The 27,510-nt window shown below is 37.8% G+C and overlaps 1 protein-coding gene across 5 annotated transcripts in view; it reads right to left on the reverse strand.

Moving 5' to 3' along the window:
- Positions 1–27,510, reverse strand: part of TMPRSS11D (transmembrane serine protease 11D) — a 65,615-nt gene that overhangs the window by 12,134 nt on the left and 25,971 nt on the right. For all 5 annotated transcript variants that reach the window (XM_010806172.4, XM_010806171.4, XM_059887779.1 and 2 more), the window contains exons 4-6: positions 10,032–10,099; positions 5,546–5,700; positions 2,368–2,406 (exon numbers count right to left, since the gene is read on the reverse strand). In XM_010806172.4, coding sequence (XP_010804474.1) covers positions 2,368–2,406; positions 5,546–5,700; positions 10,032–10,099 — 262 coding nt within the window. The remainder of the gene's footprint in view (positions 1–2,367; positions 2,407–5,545; positions 5,701–10,031; positions 10,100–27,510) is intronic.

The raw sequence follows: 27,510 nt of genomic DNA on the forward strand, positions 1-27,510 counted from the left end.
GATGAATGTGTTAATTAGCTAGATGAGGGAACCCTTTTCATAATATATATATATATATATCAAATCATGACATTGTACACTTTAAATATATTATAATACCACAATAAAGATGAACAACAACAAAAAGAAATGTTGACTCTCAGACTCACCTTAGGGAACAAATCAAAAATTGCATTTTTCCTTGAACTTTACTAAAGAATTGACAAATAAAATTGTGTATATTTTAAGTGTACAATGTGATGATATTACATACAAATACACTGCAGAATGATTACCAAGTTCAATATAATTAACACATCTAACACCTCACGGAGAAGGCAATGGCATCCCACTCCAGTACTCTTGCCTGGAAAATCCCATGGATGGAGGAGCCTGGTAGGCTGCAGTCCATGGGGTCGCTAAGAGTTGGACACGACTGAGCAAATTCACTTTCACTTTTCACTTTCATGCATCGAAGACGGAAATGGCAACCCACTCCAGTGTTCTTGCCTGGAGAGTCCCAGGGATGGGGGAGCCCGATGGGCTGCCGTCTATGATGTCGAACAGAGTTGGACACGGCTGAAGCGACTTAGCAGCAGCAACACCTCACACATGCATGCATGGGCATGTCACTTAGTTGTGTCCAACTCTGAGACCCTATGGACTGTAGCCCGCCAGACTCCTCTGCCCATGGGATTCTCCAAGCAAGAATACTGGTGTAGGTTGTCATTCCTCCTCCAGGGGAACTTCCTGACCCAGGGATTGAACCCCGGTCTCCTGCATCTTTGCACTGGCAGGTGGAGTCTTTACCACTGAGTCACTTGGGAAGCCCACAATACCTAACACAGTTAACTCATTTTTGTGTGTATGTTTGGTAGGAATACTTATGACCTACTCTCAGCAGCTTTCAAATGTATAATACCATATTACTAACTAGAGTCACCAAGCCATACATTAGGTTCCCAGAACTTCTTAGCAGCTGTATTTAACAAGTGATTCATGTGCATAGTGACATTAGAGGGAAACTACTCTTATCATGAAGGCTGTGGTGGTAATGCAGTTCATCACGGACGACCCAGTCCACATCCATAACTGACTCTATCTTACCAAATGGGCCCCAGAAAAGGAATTACTTTAGGTCCACAGAATATTCTCGAGGGTGATTGAGGGTTTTTAAGTATCTAGATTAGGTTTATTTAAACATCTTAAGAAAGCCCATGACACTCCAGTGGCCAAAGCTGAAATGCGGGCTTGATCACTCAACTCCTACTTTCATGGTTTATTTCCTCTTGGTTAGTATGTTACTAAGAAATTAGAGGTAAATCACCATGAAAAGTTTCTGTTGCTGAACCAGCTCTAAGGTGAGTGATATGACTTCAATAGGATGCCATCCAAAGGCATTTATTTTCCAACAGATCTCCCAGATAGAGGAGGAGTAGACTTCTATTAAGAATATAAATGGCATATAGGTTCCTTTGCTGCATACTCCAAGGAAGTTCTCTAGTAAATTATTTTGTCCATGGGATTCTGCAGGCAAGAATACCGGAGTGGGTTGCCATCCCCTTCTCCAGGAGATCTTCTCAACCCAGAGATCGAACCTGGGTCTCCCAGTTGCAAGTGGATTCTTTACCATTCGAGCCACGAGGGAAGCCCCTAGTAAATTATTTAAGCACATTCTAATAAAAAAGAAGCATTAATTATTAAAATAAATATACGTGAAGTTGAAAAACACCCATAGAGGAAGTATTAATTTATAATATCGCTTAAGTATCTGAGATAGGCCAGCTATCAAGATATATTAAACTAATTTCTAACTATATGTTATCAGCCCAAGGAGCAAACTACTCTTTTCTAGGGGTTTATATGTCCGCTATCCTAGCCTGAGAGTATATATAATGACATTGGAAAACCCTGACTTTTCTGTTATGTTATAGACATAAAACTCATAATGCTTTTTGTAATTTTTTTATTATACTCTATGATTAACTTAAATCTATCACAAAGCAAACTATTCTGGTAGTTAGGAAAAGCTATATAAATGGTGCAGCCAAACGTAATTTGCAAGTCTGCTAAAATGCAACCATAGAATCAGGGCTGGAGAAACTTTCCAAAGCTGCCAAGAAAACTTTAATGAGACCAAACTTGATACAGAGTGGGTGGAATGGCACTAATACTTCTTCCTCCTTCTAAAAATAGGAGAAAACCTAAATATCACTTCATAGCCCAATGAGGTCAGCAGTGTCTAATTTCAACAACAACCTACATGAGTAAACTAAGAATACTGATGCCATCTCAATAGATACTTCCTTGGCAAAGAGTACAAATCACTTGAACATTTACCCTTGTTATTTTGGTAAACCACATTTACAAAGTAATTTAAAATCTTACCTCGAGTGAACAGTTGTATTGTATCCTGGCCAGTTATTGCTAGTGTTAAAAAAGAGGGGGAGTCAGATCAATACAAAAAAGACTGTATATCATTTCACATTAATCTCTTAAAGTGTAGTCCTAAGACAACCATAATCAGAATCATTTGTAGGACTGCTAAATTTAGATTCCTAGGCTCCACCCCAGACCTGCTGAGAGAATCTGAGTCCCAAAAACCTGCCTTTATTATCTTGCCCCAATTTGTCATTAATCACACTAAAATTTGTGCATTAACTTCTCATCAAACAGTTAAAAGATATTTAAAAGATATTTCTGTTCTCAAGTCACTCAGTTTACTTGGGAAAACAGAAACATAGTCATTGAGATACAAAGCAATAAATCTCTAAGAGAAATTAATTTTTCAATTATTCTAATATATATGTATATATATATAACTATATCTGTATTCCTCGACTGATATTATTTGTAGTACTGCAGGTATAACAAAATACAGGGGGTTTGCTCTCACGTAATTTATAGAAAGAAATTAATTAAGGAATCATTCAAATAAATTTAAATGCAAAGTAGAGAGGAGAAAGGAGAGCATTAGTAATTCTGTCTGATTCACGGATGTTATCGTGGTGAAATAATATTTGAATTGTATTTTGAATACCTAAAAGCAATTTTTCAGGCAGCCAAGAGATGAAAGGCATTCCAGGTGAAAGGTATAGTGGCACAAATGCGTGAAGATAGAAGATGTTTGTAGAGCAATGAAGTCAGTAGAGATAATACAAATGTTGCATGTAGGAAAGTGATGGGGGAGCACAGAAAGAAACTATGTTGGTACCAGACACTGAAGGCCTATCTATTCCAGTTCAATTTTTGCTTACAGAGCTGTTTCCTCTGAATGTCCTAGAGCCATTGCAAACTCAATGTCACCAAATTTTAGCCCCAATTTACTACTTCCCTGGTGGCTCAGATGATAAAGAATTTGCCTGCACTGCAGGATCAAACTGCAGGTTTGATCCCTGGATTGGAAAGATCCTTTGGAGAAGAGACTGACAACCCACTCTGATATCCTTGCCTGGAAAATCCCATGGACAGAGGATCCCAGTGGGCTACGGTCCATGAGGTCTCAAAGAGTTGCACACGACTGAGCCACTAACACACACACACACACACTTAGTAAATGACATCACTTCCACCAATAGCTAGAAATCTGAAACGGTCTCTAACTCCTTTCTCATTATTTCCCACATCTTAGTGGCTTCCGAATTTTGTACCTTCCAGCATCTAACTATCCTTTGAATTAGCCCCGTCTTTCCCATCCCTTTAGCTACTACTTGAGTACATGCTTTCATCATTCGACACCTATATTCTTTTTTTTTTTTTGACACCTTTACTTTTAACAATAGCCTTCATCCTGCCTATATGCCCTGGACAATTATCTATATTTTCTGAGTGGGGACAATAAAAGGATCTATAGTATGTGGTTGTTGTGGGAATTAGACAAACTTGAATAAACATCAGCAATTCAGGCAGGACACAACCACCCACAGAGCTGGAGCAGTGTCTTGGAGGTCCTTGCTGTGCTAAGCATGAACTCTGTAGTTTCAGGGTCAAGAGCTGGGAGTCCAGGATAGGGATAGGAGAATTTGGAGGGGTTAGAGAGGCAACTTTCTGGGCCTGGTGTAGTGGTTTTTTGCCAACAGATAGGAAAGAATTTCATTGTTTTAACCGCTGGTAAAATTATAACAAGTGTATGCTGGTTAACTACTAGTCCAATACAGGAGTCACCAAAACCCTTTAATCTGGAGCTTATTATGAGGTGAATCATGGTTTCTTAAGAGAGTAGTACATGACAAAGTTGGAGGAGTGTTTATACATGAATTGAGTAATTTCTTTTTTAAAAGTTATGTGACAAATATTAATAGAGTACTTATTATATACTAGATACTGAGTAAGAGAAGTAAGGAGGATTAACAAGGCAGACTGGTTCTTGCCTTCAGAAAACTTAGAGTAGTATGAAGACAATACAAACTCATGGAAACAAGTTTGTAGTTTCAATTATGATAAATGCTGTGAAGGAAAATGAAGATGTCTGTGACAGAGATAAACAATTTAGTAGTGGAAGTCAGAAAAGGCTTACATTAGAAAGAAATGATCCAGATGATACTTGACCAGATGCAAGGGAGTGATCTAGGAAGTGTTATAAGAAACTGGACCAATGTATGCAAAGGCTTGGGGTAGGAAGGAGAGAATCTTTGCAGATGGAGAAGGTAAAGGTGTGGCCAGATTGTAGTAAATGAGGAAGAGAATAGCATAATAAATGGCTGCAGGGGTAAGCATGAATGAGATCATACAGTGCTTTAGATGAAATCACCATATCATTTATTGTCCAAATCAGAGCATGTAAAGGGTAATATTAATAATGGTTCTTAGACAATTGACATGGTCCCCATTACTGTCCTGAGTAAACCAGGAAATATGGTATTCTGCTTACAGGTGGTGTTTTTGTTTCATTTTGTGGGAATACATGGGAGACTTTTAAGCAAGATTGTATTTATATTTTAAAATATTTCCTTGATCAATATGTGGACAGTACATTGGAAGGGCTGTGAAAGTAAAGAAAGAGTGTAGCTTGGAGGCTAGTGCAGTTGTTCAAGTAAGAAATGATGTTGGCTTGGACCACAGTGATCGCAATAGGGATGGAAAACAATGGAACTAGAATTCCATTCCAGGCAGAAGTAGTGTGGATTTTCAGAGAGGAGATAGAGATATTGTTAAATCTAATTTCCTTCTTTATTCTACAAGTATTTACCAGACACCTTCCAATTACATACTTTTTTCTCAATGAGGTGGATCATAAATTAAACTGTTCTCTGACCTTGAACAGCTATTTATCGTTCTTATAACATAACTACACATTGAACATCTGACAGCAATGTCCCTCACAAAGAATATTGAGAGGGGAAAAAAAATAAAGAATTTTTAGCAAATAAAAGTTATGATATGAATATGATTCTTTAAAACATCAGAATATTTTATATTAGAGAACTATATATTACATTTAACTTCACAGTAAGTTGTTTTCACAAAATTTAATTCAGGAAAAAAGAGTCCCTCATTAAATAAAAACATGAAATAGAACTTGTAGAGGGATACACTGAAATGAAATGGTATATAAAAAAATACTTACATATTACCTGAGTTGGATTCATGTTCAAGTCTTCAGAGTTATTCGGCATTTGGCGTAAAATAGACTCAATTCTGCTTTTCATTGATGCTTCATTGATTCTTCTGGTGAATTTAAATTTCATGATAATATCTGCTATCACATTATTGCCACTTTGCCTGAATAGCCATAAAAATATTTTTAAGTGTACAATTATGATAATTTTCTGTTCTTTTTACATCTTCTTCTTGATTAGGCATTTAAAAAATTACTTAAGGAATTTAACATTAGAACAGATTCACACACAGTGTTTGTATATGTAATGATATATCACAATGGTATCCTACAAACACTTGATTTCAATGCATAGGACACTGTACACACCATTCAGGATAGCTTGTTTTTGAAGTCAGAATGCCAGAGTTTGCGTACCAGCTCTACCATTTACTGTTGGACTTTGTGGCTTTTTTTTTCTTCTTCTTAACCTATGTCAGTCTCCTCACATTAAAATGGGTTATCAAGAAGGTTATATGAGTTAATATATATAAAACTTTGGTAAGAGTACATAGCATACAGTAGGAGTCCAGAAGCAGACTCACAGACATGTATAACAACATATTATAGAAGTAGTATCACAAATCTGAAGGAAAATAAGTTGTGCAAGAAATCTCTGCTTATACCACACACAAACAAAGCATTTGAACGTGAACAGCGCAAATTTAAAACTTACAAGCAGGTATGAGAGAATGTCTTTATATATAGGAGAAGGAAGGGATTCTACAACAAAAGATTCCATAAACAAACTGTAAAGATAAGCTATAAACAGGGAGAATATATTCGGAACTCAAAATAAGAAATGCTTGGTGCCTCCTATAAACACAGAATGCTTACAAATTAATAAGGAAAAGACAAACAATAGAAAAACAGTTCAAAGAAGAGGGACCTTTGGTGAAAGAGAAACGTGTAAATAGATGAAACAGGATTCTGTTTATACATCATTTATTTGATCTTAATAACAACTCTAAGAGTCATATCCCTTCCTCTTGGAAACTGTGAGTAACAAGCTGTCTTTTCAGAAGTCATCATCTGATTTTTTGGCCTTATTGTACCTCAAATTTTCTGATAACACAGTATTTTTTTAATTAAATTAATATTTAAGTATAGCTGGGTTACAATGTTGTGCCAATCTCTGCTGTACAGCAAAGTGACTCAGTTATATAAATACATTTGTTTTTTCATATTCTTTTTCATTATAGTTTATTACAGGATATTCAGTATGGTTCCCTGTAATACAGTGTATTTTAAAAAAGAAGAGGAATGAGAATAAGTAGTGTGTGTTTATAAGGTTTACTAAACTTTCCATATCAAGTTTGCTCCTACCATATTTCTGGGCTAGTCTTTTACTACTCTAAATGCTGGGCTGGATGAGCACAAGCTGGAATCAAGATTGCCGGGAGAAATATCAATAACCCCAGATATGCAGATGATACCACTCTTATGGCAGAAAGTGAAGAACAAATAAGAGCCTCTTGATGAAAGTGAAAGAGGAGAGTGAAAAAATTGGCTTAAAGCTCAACATTCAGGAAACGAAGATCATGGCATCTGGTCCCATCACTTCATGGGAAATAGATGGGGAAACAGTGGAAATAGTGTCAGACTTAATTTTTTGGGGGTCCAAAATCACTGCAGATGGTGACTGCAGCCATGAAATTAAAAGATGCTTACTCCTTGGAAGGAAAGTTCTGACCAACCTAGACAGCATATTAAAAAGTAGAGACATTACTTTGCCAACAAAGGTCCATCTAGTCAAGGCTATGGTTTTTCCAGTAGTCATGTATGGATGTGAGCGTTGGACTATAAAGAAAGCTGAGTGCAGAAGAATTGATGCTTTTGAACTGTGATATTGGAGAAGACTCTTGAGACTCCCTTGGACTGCAAGGAGATCCAACCAGTCTATCCTAAAGGAGATCAGTCCTGGGTGTTCATTGGAAGGACTGACATTGAAGCTGAAACTCTAATACTTTGGCCACCTGATGTGAAGAGCTGACTCATTGGAAAAAATACTGATGCTGGGAAAGGTTGAAGGCACGAGGAGAAGCGGACGACAGGATGAGATGGTTGGATGGCATCACCGACTCAATGGATGTAAGTTTGGGTAAACTCCAGGAGTTGGTGACGGACAGGGAGGCCTGGTGTGCTGCGGTTCATGGGGTCGCAAAGAGTCGTACACGACTGAGTGACTGAACTGAACTGAACTGATGTTGTTCTTCACTCACCAGTCCCACTAGACTGCTTTCAGTTTTTCACTGTTTTTAACCTCAAAAACTTCATACATAAGCTATTCTTTCTGCCTGAAATACACATAAACACACTCACACCACTTTTTCCTCTTCCTCTTCTGTTTTAAAATATACTGTGTTACACATGTATGTATGTGCACATATAATGTTATACATACAGACATAATATATGTTTATATATCGTAGGGGTAAGGAGTGGCAGTTAGAAGAACATTAAGCAAGTACTATGTTTAGCTTTATCATTTCAAAAAAAATCTTACTGGCTGCTATGTAAAATGTGGAATGGAGCAAGACTAGAGGAGAGGAGATGCATTAGGAGGTGGTGTAAGTCCAGAGGAGAGATGACTGAGGACAGTGTGTGTGAAGTTATGGATCTTAAACATTTTAAGTAACAGAACTTTGAAGGTTAGGTGATTGTATGTATGGGTTGAGGGAGAGACAGGAATTAGAGAATAGCTCTCATATTTCTTTCTTGAGCAACTAGGTTGAAGGTAAACCACTGACAGAGGTAGGCAACACTAAATGAGTAACGTATTTTATTGGGGACAGAGGATAGGTTCAGGTCAGGATGTATTAAAGTTGTGTTATCTGCAAGATAGCCATATTACGATATCAAGTAGATGGCTGTATAGGTTCACATCTAGAGATGAGAAAAGAGGTCTGGCCCCAGAGATACAACTTTGATAATAATTAGCATATAGGGGGAAGTTCAGTCGCTCAGTTGTGTCCGACTCTTTGCGACCCCATAGAGTGCAGCACACCAGTCCTCCCTGTCCATCACCAACTCCTGGAGTTCACTCAAACTCATTCCATTGAGTTGGTGATTCCATCCAGCCATCTCATCCTCTGTCGTCCCCTTCTCCTCCTGCCCTCAAGTCTTTCCCAGCATAAGAGGCAGGGAAGCCCCTAAAAGGAGCTTCAGTGTGATGAGAGGCTCACTGCACAGTCAGACATTTGAGGAATGTGAAAAGAAAGAATAAGAGCTAACAAAGAAAACTGAGAAGAAATAACCGAGAAGTAAAAAGAAAATCAGAGTGTAGAGGGTCATGGAAACCAAGGGATGGCACTATTTCAAAAAAGAATAAAAGCTCAACAGTGCTAAATTCTGTTGAGAGGTTCAAGAAGAGGACTGATACAGTTTTTTTGGAATTTGTGATTCAAATGTCATTGTTGAACTTGGGAAGGACAACTAGTATTTTGTGGTGAGATCAGAAGCCAGAGGGCAGTAGATTAAGCAGTAAGTGGGAAGTGAACAAAAGGAAAAGAAATACAGATTCAGTTCTACAAGTATTGCCAGCTAGTGGCTAGTACAGAGACTTGCTCAAGAAAGTACTAAGGTGAATGTGCACTGAACTGACTGAAATACATTTTGAAACAAACTCTTCCCCTGAATTCTTCTTACTTCTCGAGCTCCTCAGCAAAACTTAACTGACCAGAGCGCCATGCTTGTACTTAGCTAGGTAACTCTACCAAGAATAAGAAAAATTAATCTTTTTGTGGTATTGGTATTTGAGAAAGAATTAGTATAATTTCTCTTTCTTCTGAAGAATTTTTTTACATTATTTGAAGGACTGAGCAGTGTGGACATTTGAGACATTAGTGGTAGGGCCAGTCACTTTTACTTTCACTTCAGTAAAGGTAACTATTTTAGTTGGGAGAGATATCACATCACATCTCATCACATCACAAGAATAGGTCTGTATTCCATTCAGGTAGACATGAAAAATAATGAACATGCATGCTGCTGCTTCCCCTATTACTGATTCATCTCAGACGTGTCTGTATCTGGCCATAGCATCCTTTAAAACATTCCAGGGAGACAAAAACTGAAAAGCCACTTTTGATGTTGGTTTAGCGTTCCAATCTTGGATGAATATGCCCAGGATCACAGCATTGCACATCTCCACAGGGCATTGTTTGCACAGAATGCATTGTGAATAGTATCCCCTGAATTTATAAATAGCCTTGTTACTGTACCATCACCCAACTCTCTTCCTTTTCCCATGAAGAATTGAAGTAACAGTCATTCATGTTACTAGATATATAGACCATATGTGATAATTTGACATTGTTTTTTAAGCTGCCCATGATACTATTTTCATGATATTGCAACACCTTGTATGAATGTCTCTTTCATTATCTATGCTATGAACAAAGCCAAATGAAGCAAATTGTACCTAGGCTTATATATATATTGTAGTTCCACTTACCTCAGTTTGACAACATGAGCTTTGATGAACTCATTTTTTAAATCTGACTCTTTGAATGTTTTAGTAATCTGTAGAAAGGAAAAAAAAAAAAACTTTCTGTAATTACAGTTCTTTCTCTCCTTCCTCTTTCCAACACTGAAACATGGGACTATGCTAATGAGGAATATAGACTGGAGTTTTTTTAGTTCAGTTCCACTTTAGAACACCTGGGATCGATTTAGACAGGCTAAAAACCTTCTGAAGCAGGGTCTGTTCTTCATCTATTACACAAAGATAATAATGGACAGGATGCATTTTCACTAGAAGCCATTCTAAACACAGCAGACATTTTGCTCAATGAGAGCTCATGTTATTTGATTTTGTGGCTGTTCCTGAAGAGGTTGGGGCATGAGCCAACCCAACACTATACAACTTACACTGTGATCCTGCAGCAACTGTTTTTAAATAGGTTAAAATCAGATTAAAATGAGTAGCAATGGAGAGCCTGATGAGAAGGAGGAAGAGAAATAAAGAATAGTCTTTTCCTTATTGTTTCTGATTAATGCCTAAACATCTTAAGTTATTTTTAACATCAGTTGTTATTTCCTGACCTAACTTTAATCTTCCCCCTGAATCATTGCTCAGTGCCAGCACGGATGATTCTCTTGAGGTATAAGGTTTAGCTTCACAGAGAACTAGTAGTGATTCTGTAACTGGAATAGTTCTACCAAGATGCAGGGTGAGATGTACTAAGCCGTCATATTGTGGAGTGGATTCTGTTGGCTAGTACTGTGAGGTTGGACCAAGGTTGAGGTGAATGTGAAGAAGTTCAAATGGGGAAATTAAGTAGCATGCTGAATCTTACATTAAGCCAGGATTTGAAGTCAATTCTTGAGACTGTAAAGTTTACATAATCTCTGTCACACCATATTATATCTTACTTTTTCATTATCCATTTTTTTGGCTGATATTGAACCAACCAGTTGTTGGAAAATATGATAACTTTTTTTCCTTCTAGAAGTCTTAAATATTTTTAAGAATTATGAGGCTTTTGATTTTATAATAATAATTTCCTTTTTTAAAAATTCAAGAAGTACTAGTAAGTGTTAAGAAGAAAGCAAAAAGTCACTCAAAATTCTATGATCTAGAATTATAGGATGCTACCATTTGGTCAGCCATATTCTAGTTAACTTTGTAGAAGGATGCGTTTTAATGTGTTTGTTTATATGGTATATTGTAGGCAGTAGGTAAGTTTAATATTACTTGACTTTAATAGAAGTAGAAAGATCTGACCTAAAACTGAAGGAATTGCTAAAATTTAACTAAATGTTTCTTGTAATTATATTTCATGATTTAGTATTGTACCAGCACAGGCTAGACTTGACCAAAGTGTTAAATTTAATTATTACATTTTTGCTATGTAGAAAATATTGAGGTAATTTGGTGAAGATAATAAGCAACATAAAGAAAGTTGATTAATTGGCTGATATCCATATACGAGGATAAAAGAAGAAGCCTATGGCTAAGATTCTGTATTTCATAGAGAACATAAAAATTTTGTGGACTCTTTCATTCATTTCAGTTCAGTTCAGCCACTCAGTTGTGTCCGACTCTTGGTGACCCCATGAATCGCAGCACGCCAGGCCTCCCTGTCTATCACCAACTCCCGGAGTTCACTCAGACTCACGTCCATCGAGTCAGTGATGCCATCCAGCCATCTCATCCTCTGTCGTCCCCTTCTCCTCCTGACCCCAATCCCTTCCAGCATCAGAGTCTTTTCCACTGAGTCAGCTCTTCGCATTAGGTGTCAAAATATTGGAGTTTCAACTTTAGCATCAGTCCTTCCAATGAACACCCAGGGCTGATCTCCTTTAGGATGGACTGGTTGGATCTCCTTGCAGTCCAAGGGACTCTCAAGAGTCTTATCCAACACCGCAGTTCAAAAGCATCAATTCTTTGGTGCTCAGCTTTCTTCACAGTCCAACTCTCACATCCACACATGACCACTGGAAAAAACCATAGCCTTGACTACACGGACCTTTGTTGACAAAGTAATGTCTCTGCTTTTGAATATGCTATCTAGGTTGGTCATAACTTTCCTTCCAAGGAGTAAGCATCTTTTAATTTCATGGCTGCAGTCACCATCTGCAGTGATTTTGGAGGCCCCCAAAATTAAGTCTGACACTGTTTCCACTGTTTCCCCATCTATTTGCCATGAAGTGATGGGATCAGATGCCATGATCTTAGTTTTCTAAATGTTGAGCTTTAAGCCGACTTTTTCACTCTCTTTCACTTTCACCAAGAGGCTCTTTAGTTCTTCTTCACTTTCTGCCATAAGGGTGGTGTCATCTGCATATCTGAGGTTATTGATATTTCTCCCGGCAATCTTGATTCCAGCTTGTGCTTCTTCCAGCCCAGCGTTTCTCATTATGTACTCTGCATAGAAGTTAAATAAGCAGGGTGACAATACACAGCCTTGACGTACTCCTTTCCCTATTTGGAACCAGTCTGTTGGTCCATGTCCAGTTCTAACTGTTGCTTCCTGACCTGCATATAGGTTTCTCAAGAGGCAGGTCAGGTGGTCTGGTATTCCCATCTCTTTCAGAATTTTCCATTAGAACTTATCAAATTCTTGGTAGAAAATCAGTGAACAGATGCTTGAATAGGAAGAAAATGGGCTAGGTGGGAAGTATATACACAGGGTATACGGAGAGAAGTTAGCTTGCTCTGGGAACGTGAATGAATCTTGTAACCTTGCTTCCTCTCGTTATCTTCATCTGTAAGAGGAGAACAGTCCAAAGTATGTTTAAAAAATCGATCTGTGCACAATTGGCTGCTGCAACTCCTAGAGGCTATGCATCTACTTTCAGTGAAGTTTATATACAACCTTTTGTCCTTTTCCCTTCCCTTCAAAATTATTTGTTTAATGAGTCAGGTGAGTTTGTTTTCACACTTCTTTGATTTTGGAACATGTATTATTGACCCTTTTATTACAATGGGCAAAAATTAAGTAAACAATGAAAAAAGTATTTTTTTAAATTTTATTTTTAAACTTTACAATATTGTATTAGTTTTGCCAAATATCAAAATGGATCCACCACAGGTATACATGTGTTCCCCATCCTAAACCCTCATCCCTCCTCCCTCCCCATACCATCCCTCTGGGTCATCCCAGTGCACCAGCCCCAAGCATCCAGTATCGTGCATCGAACCTGGACTGGCAACTCATTTCATATGTGATATTATACATGTTTCAATGCCATTCTCCCAAATCTTCCCACCCTCTCCCTCTGCAACAGAGTCCATAAGACTTTTCTATACATCAGTGTCTCTTTTGCTGTCTCGTACACAGGGTTATTGTTACCATCTTTCTAAATTCCATATATATGTGTTAGCGTACTGTATTGGTGTTTTCCTTTCTGGCTTACTTCACTCTGTATAATAGGCTCCAGTTTCATCCACCTCATTAGAACTGATTCAAATGTATTCTTTTTAATGGCTGAGTAATACTCCATTGTGTATATGTACCACAGCTTTCTTATCCATTCATCTGCTGATGGACATCTAGGTTGCTTCCATGTCCTGGCTATTGTAAACAGTGCTGCGATGAACATTGGGGTACACGTGTCTCTTTCCCTTCTGGTTTCCTCAGTGTGTATGCCCAGCAGTAGGATTGCTGGATCATAAGGCAGTTCTATTTCCAGTTTTTTAAGGAATCTCCACACTGTTCTCCATAGTGGCTTTACTAGTTTGCATTCCCACCAACAGTGTAAGAGGGTTCCTTTTTCTCCACACCCTCTCCAGCATTTATTGCTTGTAGACTTTTGGATCGCAGCCATTCTGATTGTGTTTCTCTCCTGGTTGACAATACTACCTTTGAAATATAGAATAGCCTTGGATCCTTAAACCTCAGTCATATTCATAATTGATAAGAATTGAAGTGAGATATGGATTATTGAGATAAATTCTTACAAAGTACCATCATCAACCTGTTAACAGATGAAGTCATATGAAGGATAAAACATTATACATATTATACCTACAGCTGTTACATGTTTTTCATCTTAAGGGCTAAAAGATCTTGTTAGCTATTCCAAGAAGGGAAATCACTATCTTATTTTCAATACCTTCTTATTTGATGAAGCTTTTGTTTTCTTTTCTCTTTTAATCTTCTAAGAAGTATATTGATTTACTTAAGACATTGCTTTACCTGGCAGTGTGGCTATAGCCAGGAATAGAAGAGTGTCAGTTTTTATTACCTAACTAACTGTTCATTTACATGTTCATTATTGTGCATGTGTGTTAATTGAGATCTTAAAGAAAAAGCAGAGTTAGCTGGTTGAAGAGGAAGGAAACAGCTACGCAGGTAGAGTGAATGGTACATAAAAAACCCTTAGGTTGGGAACAAACACTCTGTGTTTAAGGAATGAAAGGGCAAGGCGATTGTAGCATAGGAAGCAAAGAGGCTAGAGTGATAGAAAGACCAGATCATGAAAGTCTTGATAGTCTGTGAAGCATTTAGTCTTTATCTTAAATAATGGGAAGTGTTTTAAACAAGCGAGTAATAAAATCAGATTTGCAATTTGAGAACAATTTCTCTGGCTGCATCTGGATAAACAATTCGAGGTACAAAATAAGACAGATTAGTTATGGTGGTATTTTGGTACTTCATTGTAGAGGTGATGGCTTGGATAGATCTGGTGGTAGTAGATATGGAGGGAAATGAATGGATTTGAGGGGAAGAATAGGGGGTAAAACCTATAGACTGGATATTTGGAATGAATGAGAGCAGTATATCAAAGATGAGTTTTAGGGTTTTGGTTTGGAAAACAATAAATAACATTTTAATCAATGGGGATAGAATTATTGGAAGAAGGCTAGTATGGCATGGGGTGATCATGAGTTTGATTTGGGGACAAATATATTTAAGGTGTTTTTACATGAGCCAAGTAGAGCTATTAGGCTGGCAGTTGGGTGAGAAGGTCTGAAGTACAGAAGAAAAGTTTGGGCTGCAGACAGAATGAGACATTAGTATGTAAGTGTTGGTAGAAGTTGGTCAGGGTTGAGATCATCTAGAGACAGAAAATAGTGAGAGAAGAGGAGGGCATAGGTCAAAGAGTTGGGGAATTTTAATATTTAATGTCAGTGTAGAGGAGGATGAGACTATAAAAGGTACAGAGGAGTAATGGCCAGAGAAGCAGGATGAGAAAAACAGGTGAATAGGCAGCATGGTATCTTGGGCAAAAATCACATAATCATGGGCTTTTTGAGTTAGAATATATTATAAGAATCATCTAGTCAAATGATTTTATTTTACTAATGAATAAACTGAGAACCAGGAAAGATAAGTGAATTATTTAATATAATAGAAAGTTCTGGGGTTATTCCACTGCTCATTAAGTATAACACTACTGACTATGAAACAAGAATAATGATGTGACTCATATTACCACTGGTGAATGGTATGGTTCTTATATTTGAAATCAGGAGACCTTGGTTTGAATTTTTTTTCTAGTACTTTCTAGTTGAATGGCCTTTGACATGTTTCTTAAGCTCACTGTCTTTACTTACCCATCTATAAAAATAATATACGTATTATGAACTGAAGGTTAGATGATATATGTAAAAGTACTTTATAAACTATAAAGCACTATATTAGAGTATTATTCAAAGTGTTTCCACAGAAGTATGAATAAATGAGATTAACTATGGAAATCACATGTCAAAAGAATTTCAAGGGGAATTTTTCTCTGCCAGATGTTCAATTATAAAGCCACAGTAAATAGTTTGGTACTGGTACAGGAAAAGATGAGTCAGTGAAAGAGAGGGGAATACAGAAAAATAAAGGGAGAATTTAGTGTATGATAAAAGTGGTACAACAAATAAATCCATTATGCTGTTTAATATACTGCTTTGGTACCACCACCTAGTTATTTTTTGGGGAAAAATCTGGATTTGTATCTTATTACAAATAAATCACAGATGGATTGATAATTTTGGCTTCATAAAAAATTAAATCTATTTGGCATTAAAAAAATCCTAGATTATAAATGAGGTTGAAAGTCAAATAACAAGTTAGAGAAATATATGCAGATGTAAAACAGGCAAATTCTGATATTCTAATAAGGAAATAATCTTTTTCCAGATTTACATGAAAACACAAATGCTCCAGTAAGAAAGTGGGCAAGGTCATGACCAGGAAATTCACAAATGAAACTATAAAAATAACCTATTAATATATGGAGACAGATTAAATCTTACTAGTACTCAAAGAGATGCAAACCAAAATAATAGTGAGACATCACTTCTTATCTGTTTGATTAGCAGCAATGAATAACATTTACAATGTATAGTGTTAATGCTGTAGGAAAATATGCATATCTATTACAGTCCCAGAAAACTAACCAGTCTAATCACATGGACCACAGTCCTCTCTAACTCAATGAAACTATGAGCCATGCTGTGTAGGGCCACCCAAGACAGATGGGTCATGGTGGAGAGTTCTGACAGAATGTGGTCTACTGGAGAAGGGAATGGCAAACCACTTCAGTATTCTTGCCTTGAGAACCCCATGAACAATACGAAAAGGCAAAAAGATACGACACTGAAAGATGAACTCAGGTCAGTAGGAGCCCAGTATGCTGCTGGAGATCAGTGGAGAAATAACTCCAGAAAGAATGAAGAGACGGACCCAAAGCAAAAACAACACCCAGTTGTGGATGTGACTGGTGATGGAAGCAAGGTCTGATGCTGTAAAGAGCAATATTGCATAGGAACCTGGAATGTTGGGTCCATATCAAGGCAAATTGGAAGTCGTCAAAAAGGAGATGGCAAGATTCAACGTCAACATTTTAGGATTCAGCTAACTAAAATGGACTGGAATGGGTGAATTTAACTCAGATGACCATTATATCTACTACTGTGGGTGAGAATCCCTTAGAAGAAATGGAGTAGCCATCATGGTCAACAAGAGAGTCCGAAATGTAGTACTTGGATGCAATCTCAAAAATGACAGAACGATCTCTGTTCATTTCCAAGGCAAACCATTCAGTATTACAGTAATACAAGTCAATGCCCTGACCAGTAATGCTGAAGAAGCTGAAGTTGAATGTAACACCCCCAAAAGATGTCCTTTTCATTATAGGGGACTGGAATGCAAAAGTAGGAAGTCAAGAAACACCTGGAGTAACAGGCAAATTTGGCCTTGGAGTACAGAATGAAGCAGGGCAAAGGCTCATAGAGTTTTGCCAAGAGAATGCACTGGTCATAGCAAACACCCTCTTCCAACAACACAAGAGAAGACTCTACACATGGACATCACCAGATGGTCAACATCAAAATCAGATTGATTATATTCTTTGCAGCCAAAGATGGAGAAGCTCTATACAGTCAGCAGAAACAAGACTGGGAGCTGACTATGGCTCATATCATGAATGCCATATTGCCAAATTCAGACTTAAATTGAAGAAAGTAGGGAAAACCACTAGATGTTTCAGATATTACCTAAATCAAATCCCTTACAATTATACAGTAGAAGTGAGAAATAGGTTTAAGGGACTAGATCTGATAGACAGAGTGCCTATGATGAACTGTGGACTGAGGTTCGTGACATTGTATGGGAGACAGTGATCAAGACGATCCCCAAGAAAAAGAAATGCAAAAAAGCAAAATGGTTGTCTGAGGAGGCCTTACAAATGGCTGTAAAAAGAAGAGAAGCCAAAAGCAAAGGAGAAAAGGAAAGATATAAGCATCTGAATGCAGAGTTCCAAAGAATAGCAAGGAGATATAAGAAAGCCTTCCTCAGTGATCGGTACAAAGAAATAGAGGAAAGCAACAGAATGGGAATGACTAGAGATGTCTCAAGAAAATTAGAGATACCAAGGGAATATTTCATATAAAGATGGGTTCAATAAAGGACAGAAATGATATGGACCAGACAGAAGAAGACGATATTAAGAAGAGGAGGCAAGAATACACAGAAGAACTGTACAAAAAAGATCTTCATGACCCAGATAATCACAATGATGTGATCACTGACCTAGAGCCAGACATCCTGGAATGTGAAGTCAAGTGGGTCTTAGGAAGCATCACTATAAACAAAACTAGTGGAGGTGATGGAATTCCAGTTGAGCTATTTCAAATCCTAAAAGATGACTCTGTGAAAGTGCTGCACTCAATATACCAGCAAATTTGGAAAACTCAGCAGTGGCCACAGGACTGGAAAAGGTTGGTTTTCATTCCAATCCCAAAGAAAGGCAATGCCAAAGAATGCTCAAACTACTGCACAATTGCTCTCATCTCACACGCTAGTAAAGTAATGCTCAAAATTCTCCAAGCCAAGCTTCAGCAATATGTGAACCATGAACTTCCAGATGTTCAAGCCGGTTTTAAAAAAGGCAGCAGAACCAGAGATCAAATTGCCAACATCCGCTGGATCATAGAAAAAGCAAGAGAGTTCCAGGAAAACATCTATTTCTGCTTTATTGACTATGCCAAAGCCCTTGACTGTGTGGATCACAATAAACTGTGGAAAATTCTGAAAGAGATGGGAATACCAGACCTCCTTACCTGCCTCGTGAGAAATCTGTGTGCAGGTCAGAAAGCAACAGTTAGAACTGGACATGGAGCAACAGACTGGTTCCAAATAGGAAAAGGAGTACGTCAAGGCTGTATATTGTCACCCTGCTTATTTAAGTTATATGCAGAGTACATCATACAAAATGCCAGGCTGAATGAAGCACAAGCTGGAATCAAGATTGATGGGAGAAATATCAATAACCTCAGATATGCAGATGACTAGGTGTGATCACTCACCTAGAGCCAGACATCCTGGAATGTGAAGTCAAGTGGGCCTTAGAAAGCATCACTATAAACAAAACTAGTGGAGGTGATGGAATTCCAGTTGAGATATTTCAAATCCTAAAAGATGACACTGTAAAAGTGCTGTACTCAATATACCAGCAAATTTGGAAAACCACCCTTATGGCAGAAAGTGAAGAACAACTAAAGAGCCTTTTGATGAAAGTGAAAGAGGAGAGTGAAGAAGTTGGTTTAAAGCTCAACATTCAGAAAACTAAGATCATGGCATCTGTCCCATCACTTCATGGCAGATAGATGGGGAAACAGTGGCTGACTTTATTTTTGGAGGCTCCAAAATAACTGTAGATGGTGATTGCAGCTATGAAATTAAAAGACGCTTACTTCTTGGAAGAAAAGTTATGACAACCCGAGACAGCATATTAAAAAGCAGAGAGATTACTTTGTCAACAAATGTCCAACTACTCAAAGCAGTGGTTCCAGTAGTCATGTATGGATGTGAGAGTTAAACTATAAAGAAAGCTGAGCACTGAAGAATTGATGCTTTGAACTGTGGTGTTGGAGAAGACTCTTGAGAGTCCCTTGGACTGCAAGGAGATCCAACCAGTCCATCCTAAAGGACATCAGTCCTGAAAATTCACTGGAAGGACTGATGTTGAAGCTGAAGCTCTATATTCTGGCCACCTGATGTGAAGAATTGACTCATTGGAAAAGACCCTGATGCTGGGAAAGATTGAAAGCCTGTGAGAAGGGGATGACAGAGGATGAGATGATTGGATGGCATCACTGACTCAATGGGCATGAGTTTGAGTAAACTACTGGAGTTGGTGATGGACAGGGAGGCCTGGCGTGCTGCAGTCCATGGGATCATAAAGAGTCGTACATGACTGAGCGACTGAACTGAACTGAAGTGAATGCATACTCATATACTGGTGGTAAGACTGTAAGGTGGGGCACTTGAGTGCAATCTAGAAATTAAAATAATTGTTAAAAATGCTTAGACCACTAGATTGATCTAAACAAATGGGTGCACAAATACGTGGAGAGACTAGACAAATAGAAGAATTTTAAATATGCTTTAAATATTCAAAGCATGACTTTTCACTCCACTTCTTAGGTGTGGCCTGTAATTGTGTCTTTCTTTCAAAGAGTATAATATGGAAAAGGGAGGAACTTTAGTGTATTAATAGAAATCTGACAAACACTACTTAAGCCAGGCGATCATCAACAGTGATAAATCATGTTGATACTATGTACCCTCACTTCATACAATGTAAAGAAAATGAAATTTTTCCTCTATAGTCTTCCTCCCTAAATCCCCATACCCCGGTCTAGCCATAAGCAAAAACATCAGAAAACCCCTAGTTGTGGGACATTTCTATAAAATACCTGACTAGTATGCCTCAACTGTCAAGATTATCACCAACAAGGAAAATCTGAGGAACTTTCAGAGCCTAAAAAGACATGATAATTATATAATTTGCTATCGTGGATGGGATCAGGAAACAGAAAAGAACATTAAGTAAAAGAAGAGGAAATCTGAATAAAATAGGAAATTTTGTTAATAACAATGTGTTAATGTTAGAGTTAATACATTAAAAGCAAGAGGATTCCAGAAAAACATCTATGTCTGCTTTGTTTATTATGCCAAGCCTTTGACTGTGTGGATCACAACAGTGAAAAATTCTTCAAGAGATGGGAGTACTAGACCTCCTGACCTGCCTCCTGAGAAATCTGTATGCAGGTCAAGAAGCAACAGTTAGAACTGCACATGGAAAACAGCCTGGTTCAAAATCAGGAAAGGAGTACATCAAGGCTGTATATTGTCACCCTGCTTATTTAACTAATATGCAGAGTACATCATGCAAGATGCCAGGCTGGATGAAGCAGAAGATTGTTTGGAGAAATATCAATAACCTCAGATATGCAGATGACACCACCCTTATGGAAGAAAGTGAGCAAGAACTAAAGAGCCTTTTGATGAAAGTGAAAGAGGAGAGTGAAAATGTTGGCTAAAAACTCAACATTCAGAAAACTAAGATCATGGCATCTGGTCCCATCACTTCATGGCAAATAGATGGGGAAACAATGGAAACAGTGACAGACTTTATTTTTTGGGCTCCAAAATCATTGCAGATGGTGACTGTAGCCATGAAATTAAAAGACACTTGCTCCTTGAAAGAAAAGCTATGACCAACCTAGATAGCATATTCAAAAGCAGAGACATTACTTTGCCAACAAAAGTCCATCTAGTCAAGGCTATGGTTTTTCCAGTAGTCATGTATGGATGTGAGAGTTGAACTAAAAGCTGAGTGCTGAAGAATTGATGCTGTGAACTGTGGTGTTGAGGAAGACTCTTGAGAGTCCCTTGGACTGCAAGGAGATACAACCAGTCCATCCTAAAGGAAATCAGTCCTGAATATTCATTGGAAGGACTGATGCTGAAGCTGAAACTTCAGTACTTTGGCCACCTGATACAAAGAACTGACTCATTGGAAAAGACCCTGATTTTGGCAAGCATTGAAGGCAGGAGGATAAGGGAATGACAGAGGATGAGATGGTTGGATGCCATCAGCGACTAGATGGACATGAGTTTGAGTAGACTGTGGGAGTTGGTGATGGACAGGGAAGCCTGGCGAGCTGCAGTCCTTGGGGTGTCAGAGAGTCAAACATGACTGAGTGACTGAACTGAACTTATTAACACTTAATCATTAATTGCAATAAATGTACTAGTGTAAGGTGTTAGATAGCATTTTTGACTCAAGGGACATAAATTTGAGCAAACTCTGGGAGATGATGCAGGACAGGGAAACCTGGCATACTGCAGTCCTTGGGGTCACAAAGAGTAGGACATGACTTAGCAACTGAACAACAGGGTGTTAAATACAGAGGAAACTGGGTGTGATGTGTATGAGAATTCTATATTACCTTTGCAACTTTTCTATAAATCTTAAATGCTTCCAAAATAAAATACTTGTTAAAGCTGAAGAAAAATTTGAAAATCTTTAGAGAGAAATAAATGCATAAACCTATATTCTGATAATTCTAGTTCTGGGATATGTCCCAATAGTATAATCATTCAGGTGTGCAAGTATCAGCAAGAATGGTCATCAGATATTGAATATAATAGTGAAAAACTGGAAACAGTTTAAACATCTGTCAACAAAAGAGTGGTTAAATAAAATATTGTATCTTTTTACACTATAATACTGTTTAGTTATTTAAAATGGTAGATTTCTCCAGCAAACAAAAGCCCCGGTCCAGACGGCTTCACAGCTGAATTCTACCAAAAATTTAGAGAAGAGCTAACACCTATCCTGCTCAAACTCTTCCAGAAAATTGCAGAGGAAGGTAAACTTCCAAACTCATTCTATGAGGCCACCATCACCCTAATACCAAAACCTGACAAAGATCCCACAAAAAAAGAAAACTACAGGCCAATATCACTGATGAACATAGATGCAAAAATCCTTAACAAAATTCTAGCAATCAGAATCCAACAACACATTAAAAAGATCATACACCATGATCAAGTGGGCTTTATCCCAGGGATGCAAGGATTCTTCAATATCCGCAAATCAATCAATGTAATACACCACATTAACAAATTGAAAAATAAAAACCATATGATTATCTCAATAGATGCAGAGAAAGCCTTTGACAAAATTCAACATCCATTTATGATAAAAACTCTCCAGAAAGCAGGAATAGAAGGAACATACCTCAACATAATAAAAGCTATATATGACAAACCCACAGCAAACATTATCCTCAATGGTGAAAAGTTGAAAGCATTTCCTCTAAAGTCAGGAACAAGACAAGGGTGCCCACTTTCACCATTACTATTCAACATAGTTTTGGAAGTTTTGGCCACAGCAATCAGAGCAGAAAAAGAAATAAAAGGAATCCAAATTGGAAAAGAAGAAGTAAAACTCTCACTATTTGCAGATGACATGATCCTCTACATAGAAAACCCTAAAGAGTCCACCAGAAAATTACTAGAAATAATCAATGACTACAGTAAAGTTGCAGGATATAAAATCAACACACAGAAATCCCTTGCATTCCTATACACTAATAATGAGAAAACAGAAAGAGAAATTAAGGAAACAATTCCATTCACCATTGCAACGGAAAGAATAAAATACTTAGGAATATATCTACCTAAAGAAACTAAAGACCTATATATAGAAAACTATAAAACACTGGTGAAAGAAATCAAAGAGGACACTAATAGATGGAGAAATATACCATGTTCATGGATTGGAAGAATCAATATAGTGAAAATGAGTATACTACCCAAAGCAATTTATAGATTCAACGCAATCCCTATCAAGCTACCAACAGTATTCTTCACAGAGCTAGAACAAATAATTTCACAATTTGTATGGAAATACAAAAAACCTCGAATAGCCAAAGCGATCTTGAGAAAGAAGAATGGAACTGGAGGAATCAACCTACCTGACTTCAGGCTCTACTACAAAGCCACAGTTATCAAGACAGTATGGTACTGGCACAAAGACAGAAATATTGATCAATGGAATAAAATAGAAAGCCCAGAGATAAATCCACGCACATATGGACACCTTATCTTCGACAAAGGAGGCAAGAATATACAATGGATTAAAGACAACCTCTTTAACAAGTGGTGCTGGGAAATCTGGTCAACCACTTGTAAAAGAATGAAACTGGACCACTTTCTAACACCATACACAAAAATAAACTCAAAATGGATTAAAGATCTAAACGTAAGACCAGAAACTATAAAACTCCTAGAGGAGAACATAGGCAAAACACTCTCCGACATACATCACAGCAGGATCCTCTATGACCCACCTCCCAGAATATTGGAAATAAAAGCAAAAATAAACAAATGGGACCTAATTAACCTTAAAAGCTTCTGCACATCAAAGGAAACTATTAGCAAGGTGAAAAGACAGCCTTCAGAATGGGAGAAAATAATAGCAAATGAAGCAACCGACAAACAACTAATCTCAAAAATATACAAGCAACTCCTACAGCTCAACTCCAGAAAAATAAACGACCCAATCAAAAAATGGGCCAAAGAACTAAATAGACATTTCTCCAAAAAAGACATACAGATGGCTAACAAACACATGAAAAGATGCTCAACATCACTCATTATCAGAGAAATGCAAATCAAAACCACTATGAGGTACCATTTCACACCAGTCAGAATGGCTGCGATCCAAAAGTCTACAAATAATAAATGCTGGAGAGGGTGTGGAGAAAAGGGAACCCTCTTACACTGTTGGTGGGAATGCAAACTAGTACAGCCACTATGGAGAACAGTGTGGAGATTCCTTAAAAAACTGGAAATAGAACTGCCTTATGATCCAGCAATCCCACTGCTGGGCATACACACTGAGGAAACCAGAAGGGAAAGAGACACGTGTACCCCAATGTTCATCACAGCACTGTTTATAATAGCCAAGACATGGAAGCAACCTAGATGTCCATCAGCGGATGAATGGATAGGAAAGCTGTGGTACATATACACAATGGAGTATTACTCAGCCATTAAAAAGAATACATTTGAATCAGTTCTAATGAGGTGGATGAAACTGGAGCCTATTGTACAGAGTGAAGTAAGCCAGAAGGAAAAACATAAATACAGTATACTAACGCATATATATGGAATTTAGAAAGATGGTAACAATAACCTGGTGTACGAGACAGCTAAAGAGACACTGATGTATAGAACAGTCTTATGGACTCTGTGGGAGAGGGAGAGGGTGGGAAGATTTGGGAGAATGGCAATGAAACATATAAAATATCATGTAGGAAACGAGTTGCCAGTCCAGGTTCGATGCATGATGCTGGATGCTTGGGGCTGGTGCACTGGGACGGCCCAGAGGGATGGTATGGGGAGGGAGGAGGGAGGAGGGTTCGGGATGGGGAGCGCATGTATACCTGTGGCGGATTCATTTTGATATTTGGCAAAACTAATACAATTATGTAAAGTTTAAAAATAAAATAAAATTGGAAGAAAAAAAAAATAAATAAAATGGTAGATTTCTTCATTGATATTTAAATACTTCTATGACAGTTTTGAGAAAAAAGTAGGAAAAAGCAAGCATGTATAGTCTTATTCCATTGACAGAAAGTTATATGTGTTTGTGCATGTATGATTATGAAGTGTACATGAAAGATACTTGGAATATCAAAATATTAATTGTGGATATATGAGTATTGAGATTCTGTGCATGTTTCTGTTTTTTTTTTTTTATATTTCTTGAATGCCCTGAATTTTCTACATTTGTGTTTTATCTTTACAACAAAAGAGATTACTAAAATTATTTTCATTTTGATGACAAAATTTGTACATACATTATCATTTGCTTTTAGACCATTTTTGAGAATAAATTAAAAATAACAAGTTAGATTGTACAATTTTTTTGGCATTGGAGGTTGTATTTTAAAGACTTACTGAATATCTTCCAAAGGTGCTGGTAGTACTTTTCAAAGAAACTTATTTAGTTTATGTTTTCACATTGCTGAATGTGCTATATGTTGTGCTTTATGCCTTATGCCATTTCTCTCCAAAATAGTGTTTTGCAATTTTCCATGTGCTGTATGAAAGATGAACTCACCTAACATATCTAGTCTCTCTGACAGAAACTGAACGACTTCTTTAGGGCTGAGGACATCTCTGTCATCTTGCTCTAATGACTGGTAGCCGGGTTCTAATTCCCTAGAATGAAGCTGGGATTTTCAAAATACGCACTTTCAGTTTACTCCCTTTTATTAAACTAGGTGTACAGCTGAAACATTACAAGATGTTTTTGTGTGGGTATGAGGGCTTCATTATTAATAATGGTCTTCAGACTGGCTTCCTGAGATGTTTATCTCTAGCAGCTTCTTCAAGAAATTTAAGAACGGCCATTGGTTTGAAGCCTAAACAATGGGCTCTTATGACGCAAATGATATGACTAAATATTGTTAATGATTTTTTAACAACAGGTTGGGAAGTGATAGTAGGAATTTGAGGTTCAGTTCAGTTCAGTCGCTTAGCCGTGTCCAACTCTTTGCAACCCCATGAACCGCAGCACGCCAGGCCTCCCTGTCCATCACCAACTCCTGAAGTCCACCCAAACCCATGTCCATTGTTGGTGATGCCATCCAACCCTCTCATCCTCTGTCATCCCCTTCTTCTCCTGCCCTCAATCTTTCCCAGCATCAGGGTCTTTACAAATGAGTCAGCTCTCCGCATCAGGTGGCCAAAGTTTTGGAGTTTCAGCTTCAGCATCAGTCCTTCCAATGACTATTCAGGACTGATCTCCTTTAGGATGGACTGGTTGGATCTCCTTGCAGTCCAAGGGACTCTCACGAGTCTTCTCCAACACCACAGTTCAAAAGCATCAATTCTTCTGCACTCAGCTTTCTTTATAGTTCAACTCTCACATCCATACATGACCACTGGAAAAACCATAGCCTTGACTAGACGGACCTTTGGTGACAAAGTAATGTCTCTGCTTTTTAATATGCTGTTTAGGTTGGTCATAACTTTCCTTCCAAGGAGCAAGCGTCTTTTAATTTCATGGCTGCAATCACCAACCGCAGTGATTTTGGAGCCCAGAAAATTAAAGTCAGCCACTTTTCCCACTGTTTCCCCATCTACTTGCCATGAAGTGAAGTTCGGGAGGTAAGCCTAAAATGCATTTCCACATTTTCTGGAATATGCCATAATTCAAGCTTTCAACCTCTTGGTTTTCTTCTGGACCAGGGTAATGAGCTTCTAACTAGTCTTACTGTGTGCGGGCTCTTCTCTTTATAATCTAATTTTTACATTGTGAATGTGAATCTATCAGATCCTGTTTGCATCATTCTGCCTGTAGCTCAAGACTTTTTGTCTACAAAATAAAACCCCAATTTGTTATTAGCTAAGGACATTCTCTTCTCTATGTCTTGGCTTATGTTTTAGCTGTGGTATGCCTTACTCATTCTAAAAGTCAACCTGAAAATCTTCTTTTATAAGAGACCATCTCTCATCTCCATGATTGGATATAATTTATCCTCTTAGCACAAACTTACATCCAATATCTAATATCTATTCCACTTTCTGTATGTCCACTGCATTTGGCAGGATTAATGTTTAATGTTTATTGAAGGAACAGGAGGCTCCCACTTCTGACATAACCAACTGATGTTCCCCAGTATTAGCCCTACCTCTGCCTCCTGGCCTAGATTCTGTTCCCAAATTATTCTGGTTCAGTTGTTCATTCTGATCTCATTAAACACTTAAACAATATACCTAAGTTCCTTTGCTCTAATTTTATGCTCATGAAGCACTTTTCTCATAACTTGGCTCCCAGTCTAATTTGTCTCTAAGGGTAAAGGTTGTCAGACAAGCAGATGACTCAATGCCCCATCCATCATAAGCCTCATTATAACTTAACTCAATGATTCCAAAGTGAGGTCCCTGGACAATTAGCATCAGCATAACCTGGGAACTTGCTGAAATGCAAGTTCTAACTACTGAATCAGAAATTCTGACACTGGGGCCCAGAGATCTGTTTTTTTAATAAGCCTTCCAGGTGATTTTGTTACATGCCGAAGTTTTAGAACCATTGGATTAATTTATATTCTTAAGAGTTTCAGAAAAGGTAATGTAAGTGAGCTGAGATTGGTCAGCTCTGACTCTGCAGGGCTGAAGGCCAAA

Source organism: Bos taurus, chromosome 6 (assembly GCF_002263795.3).
Source record: "Bos taurus isolate L1 Dominette 01449 registration number 42190680 breed Hereford chromosome 6, ARS-UCD2.0, whole genome shotgun sequence".
Lineage (NCBI taxonomy): Eukaryota > Metazoa > Chordata > Mammalia > Artiodactyla > Bovidae > Bos > Bos taurus.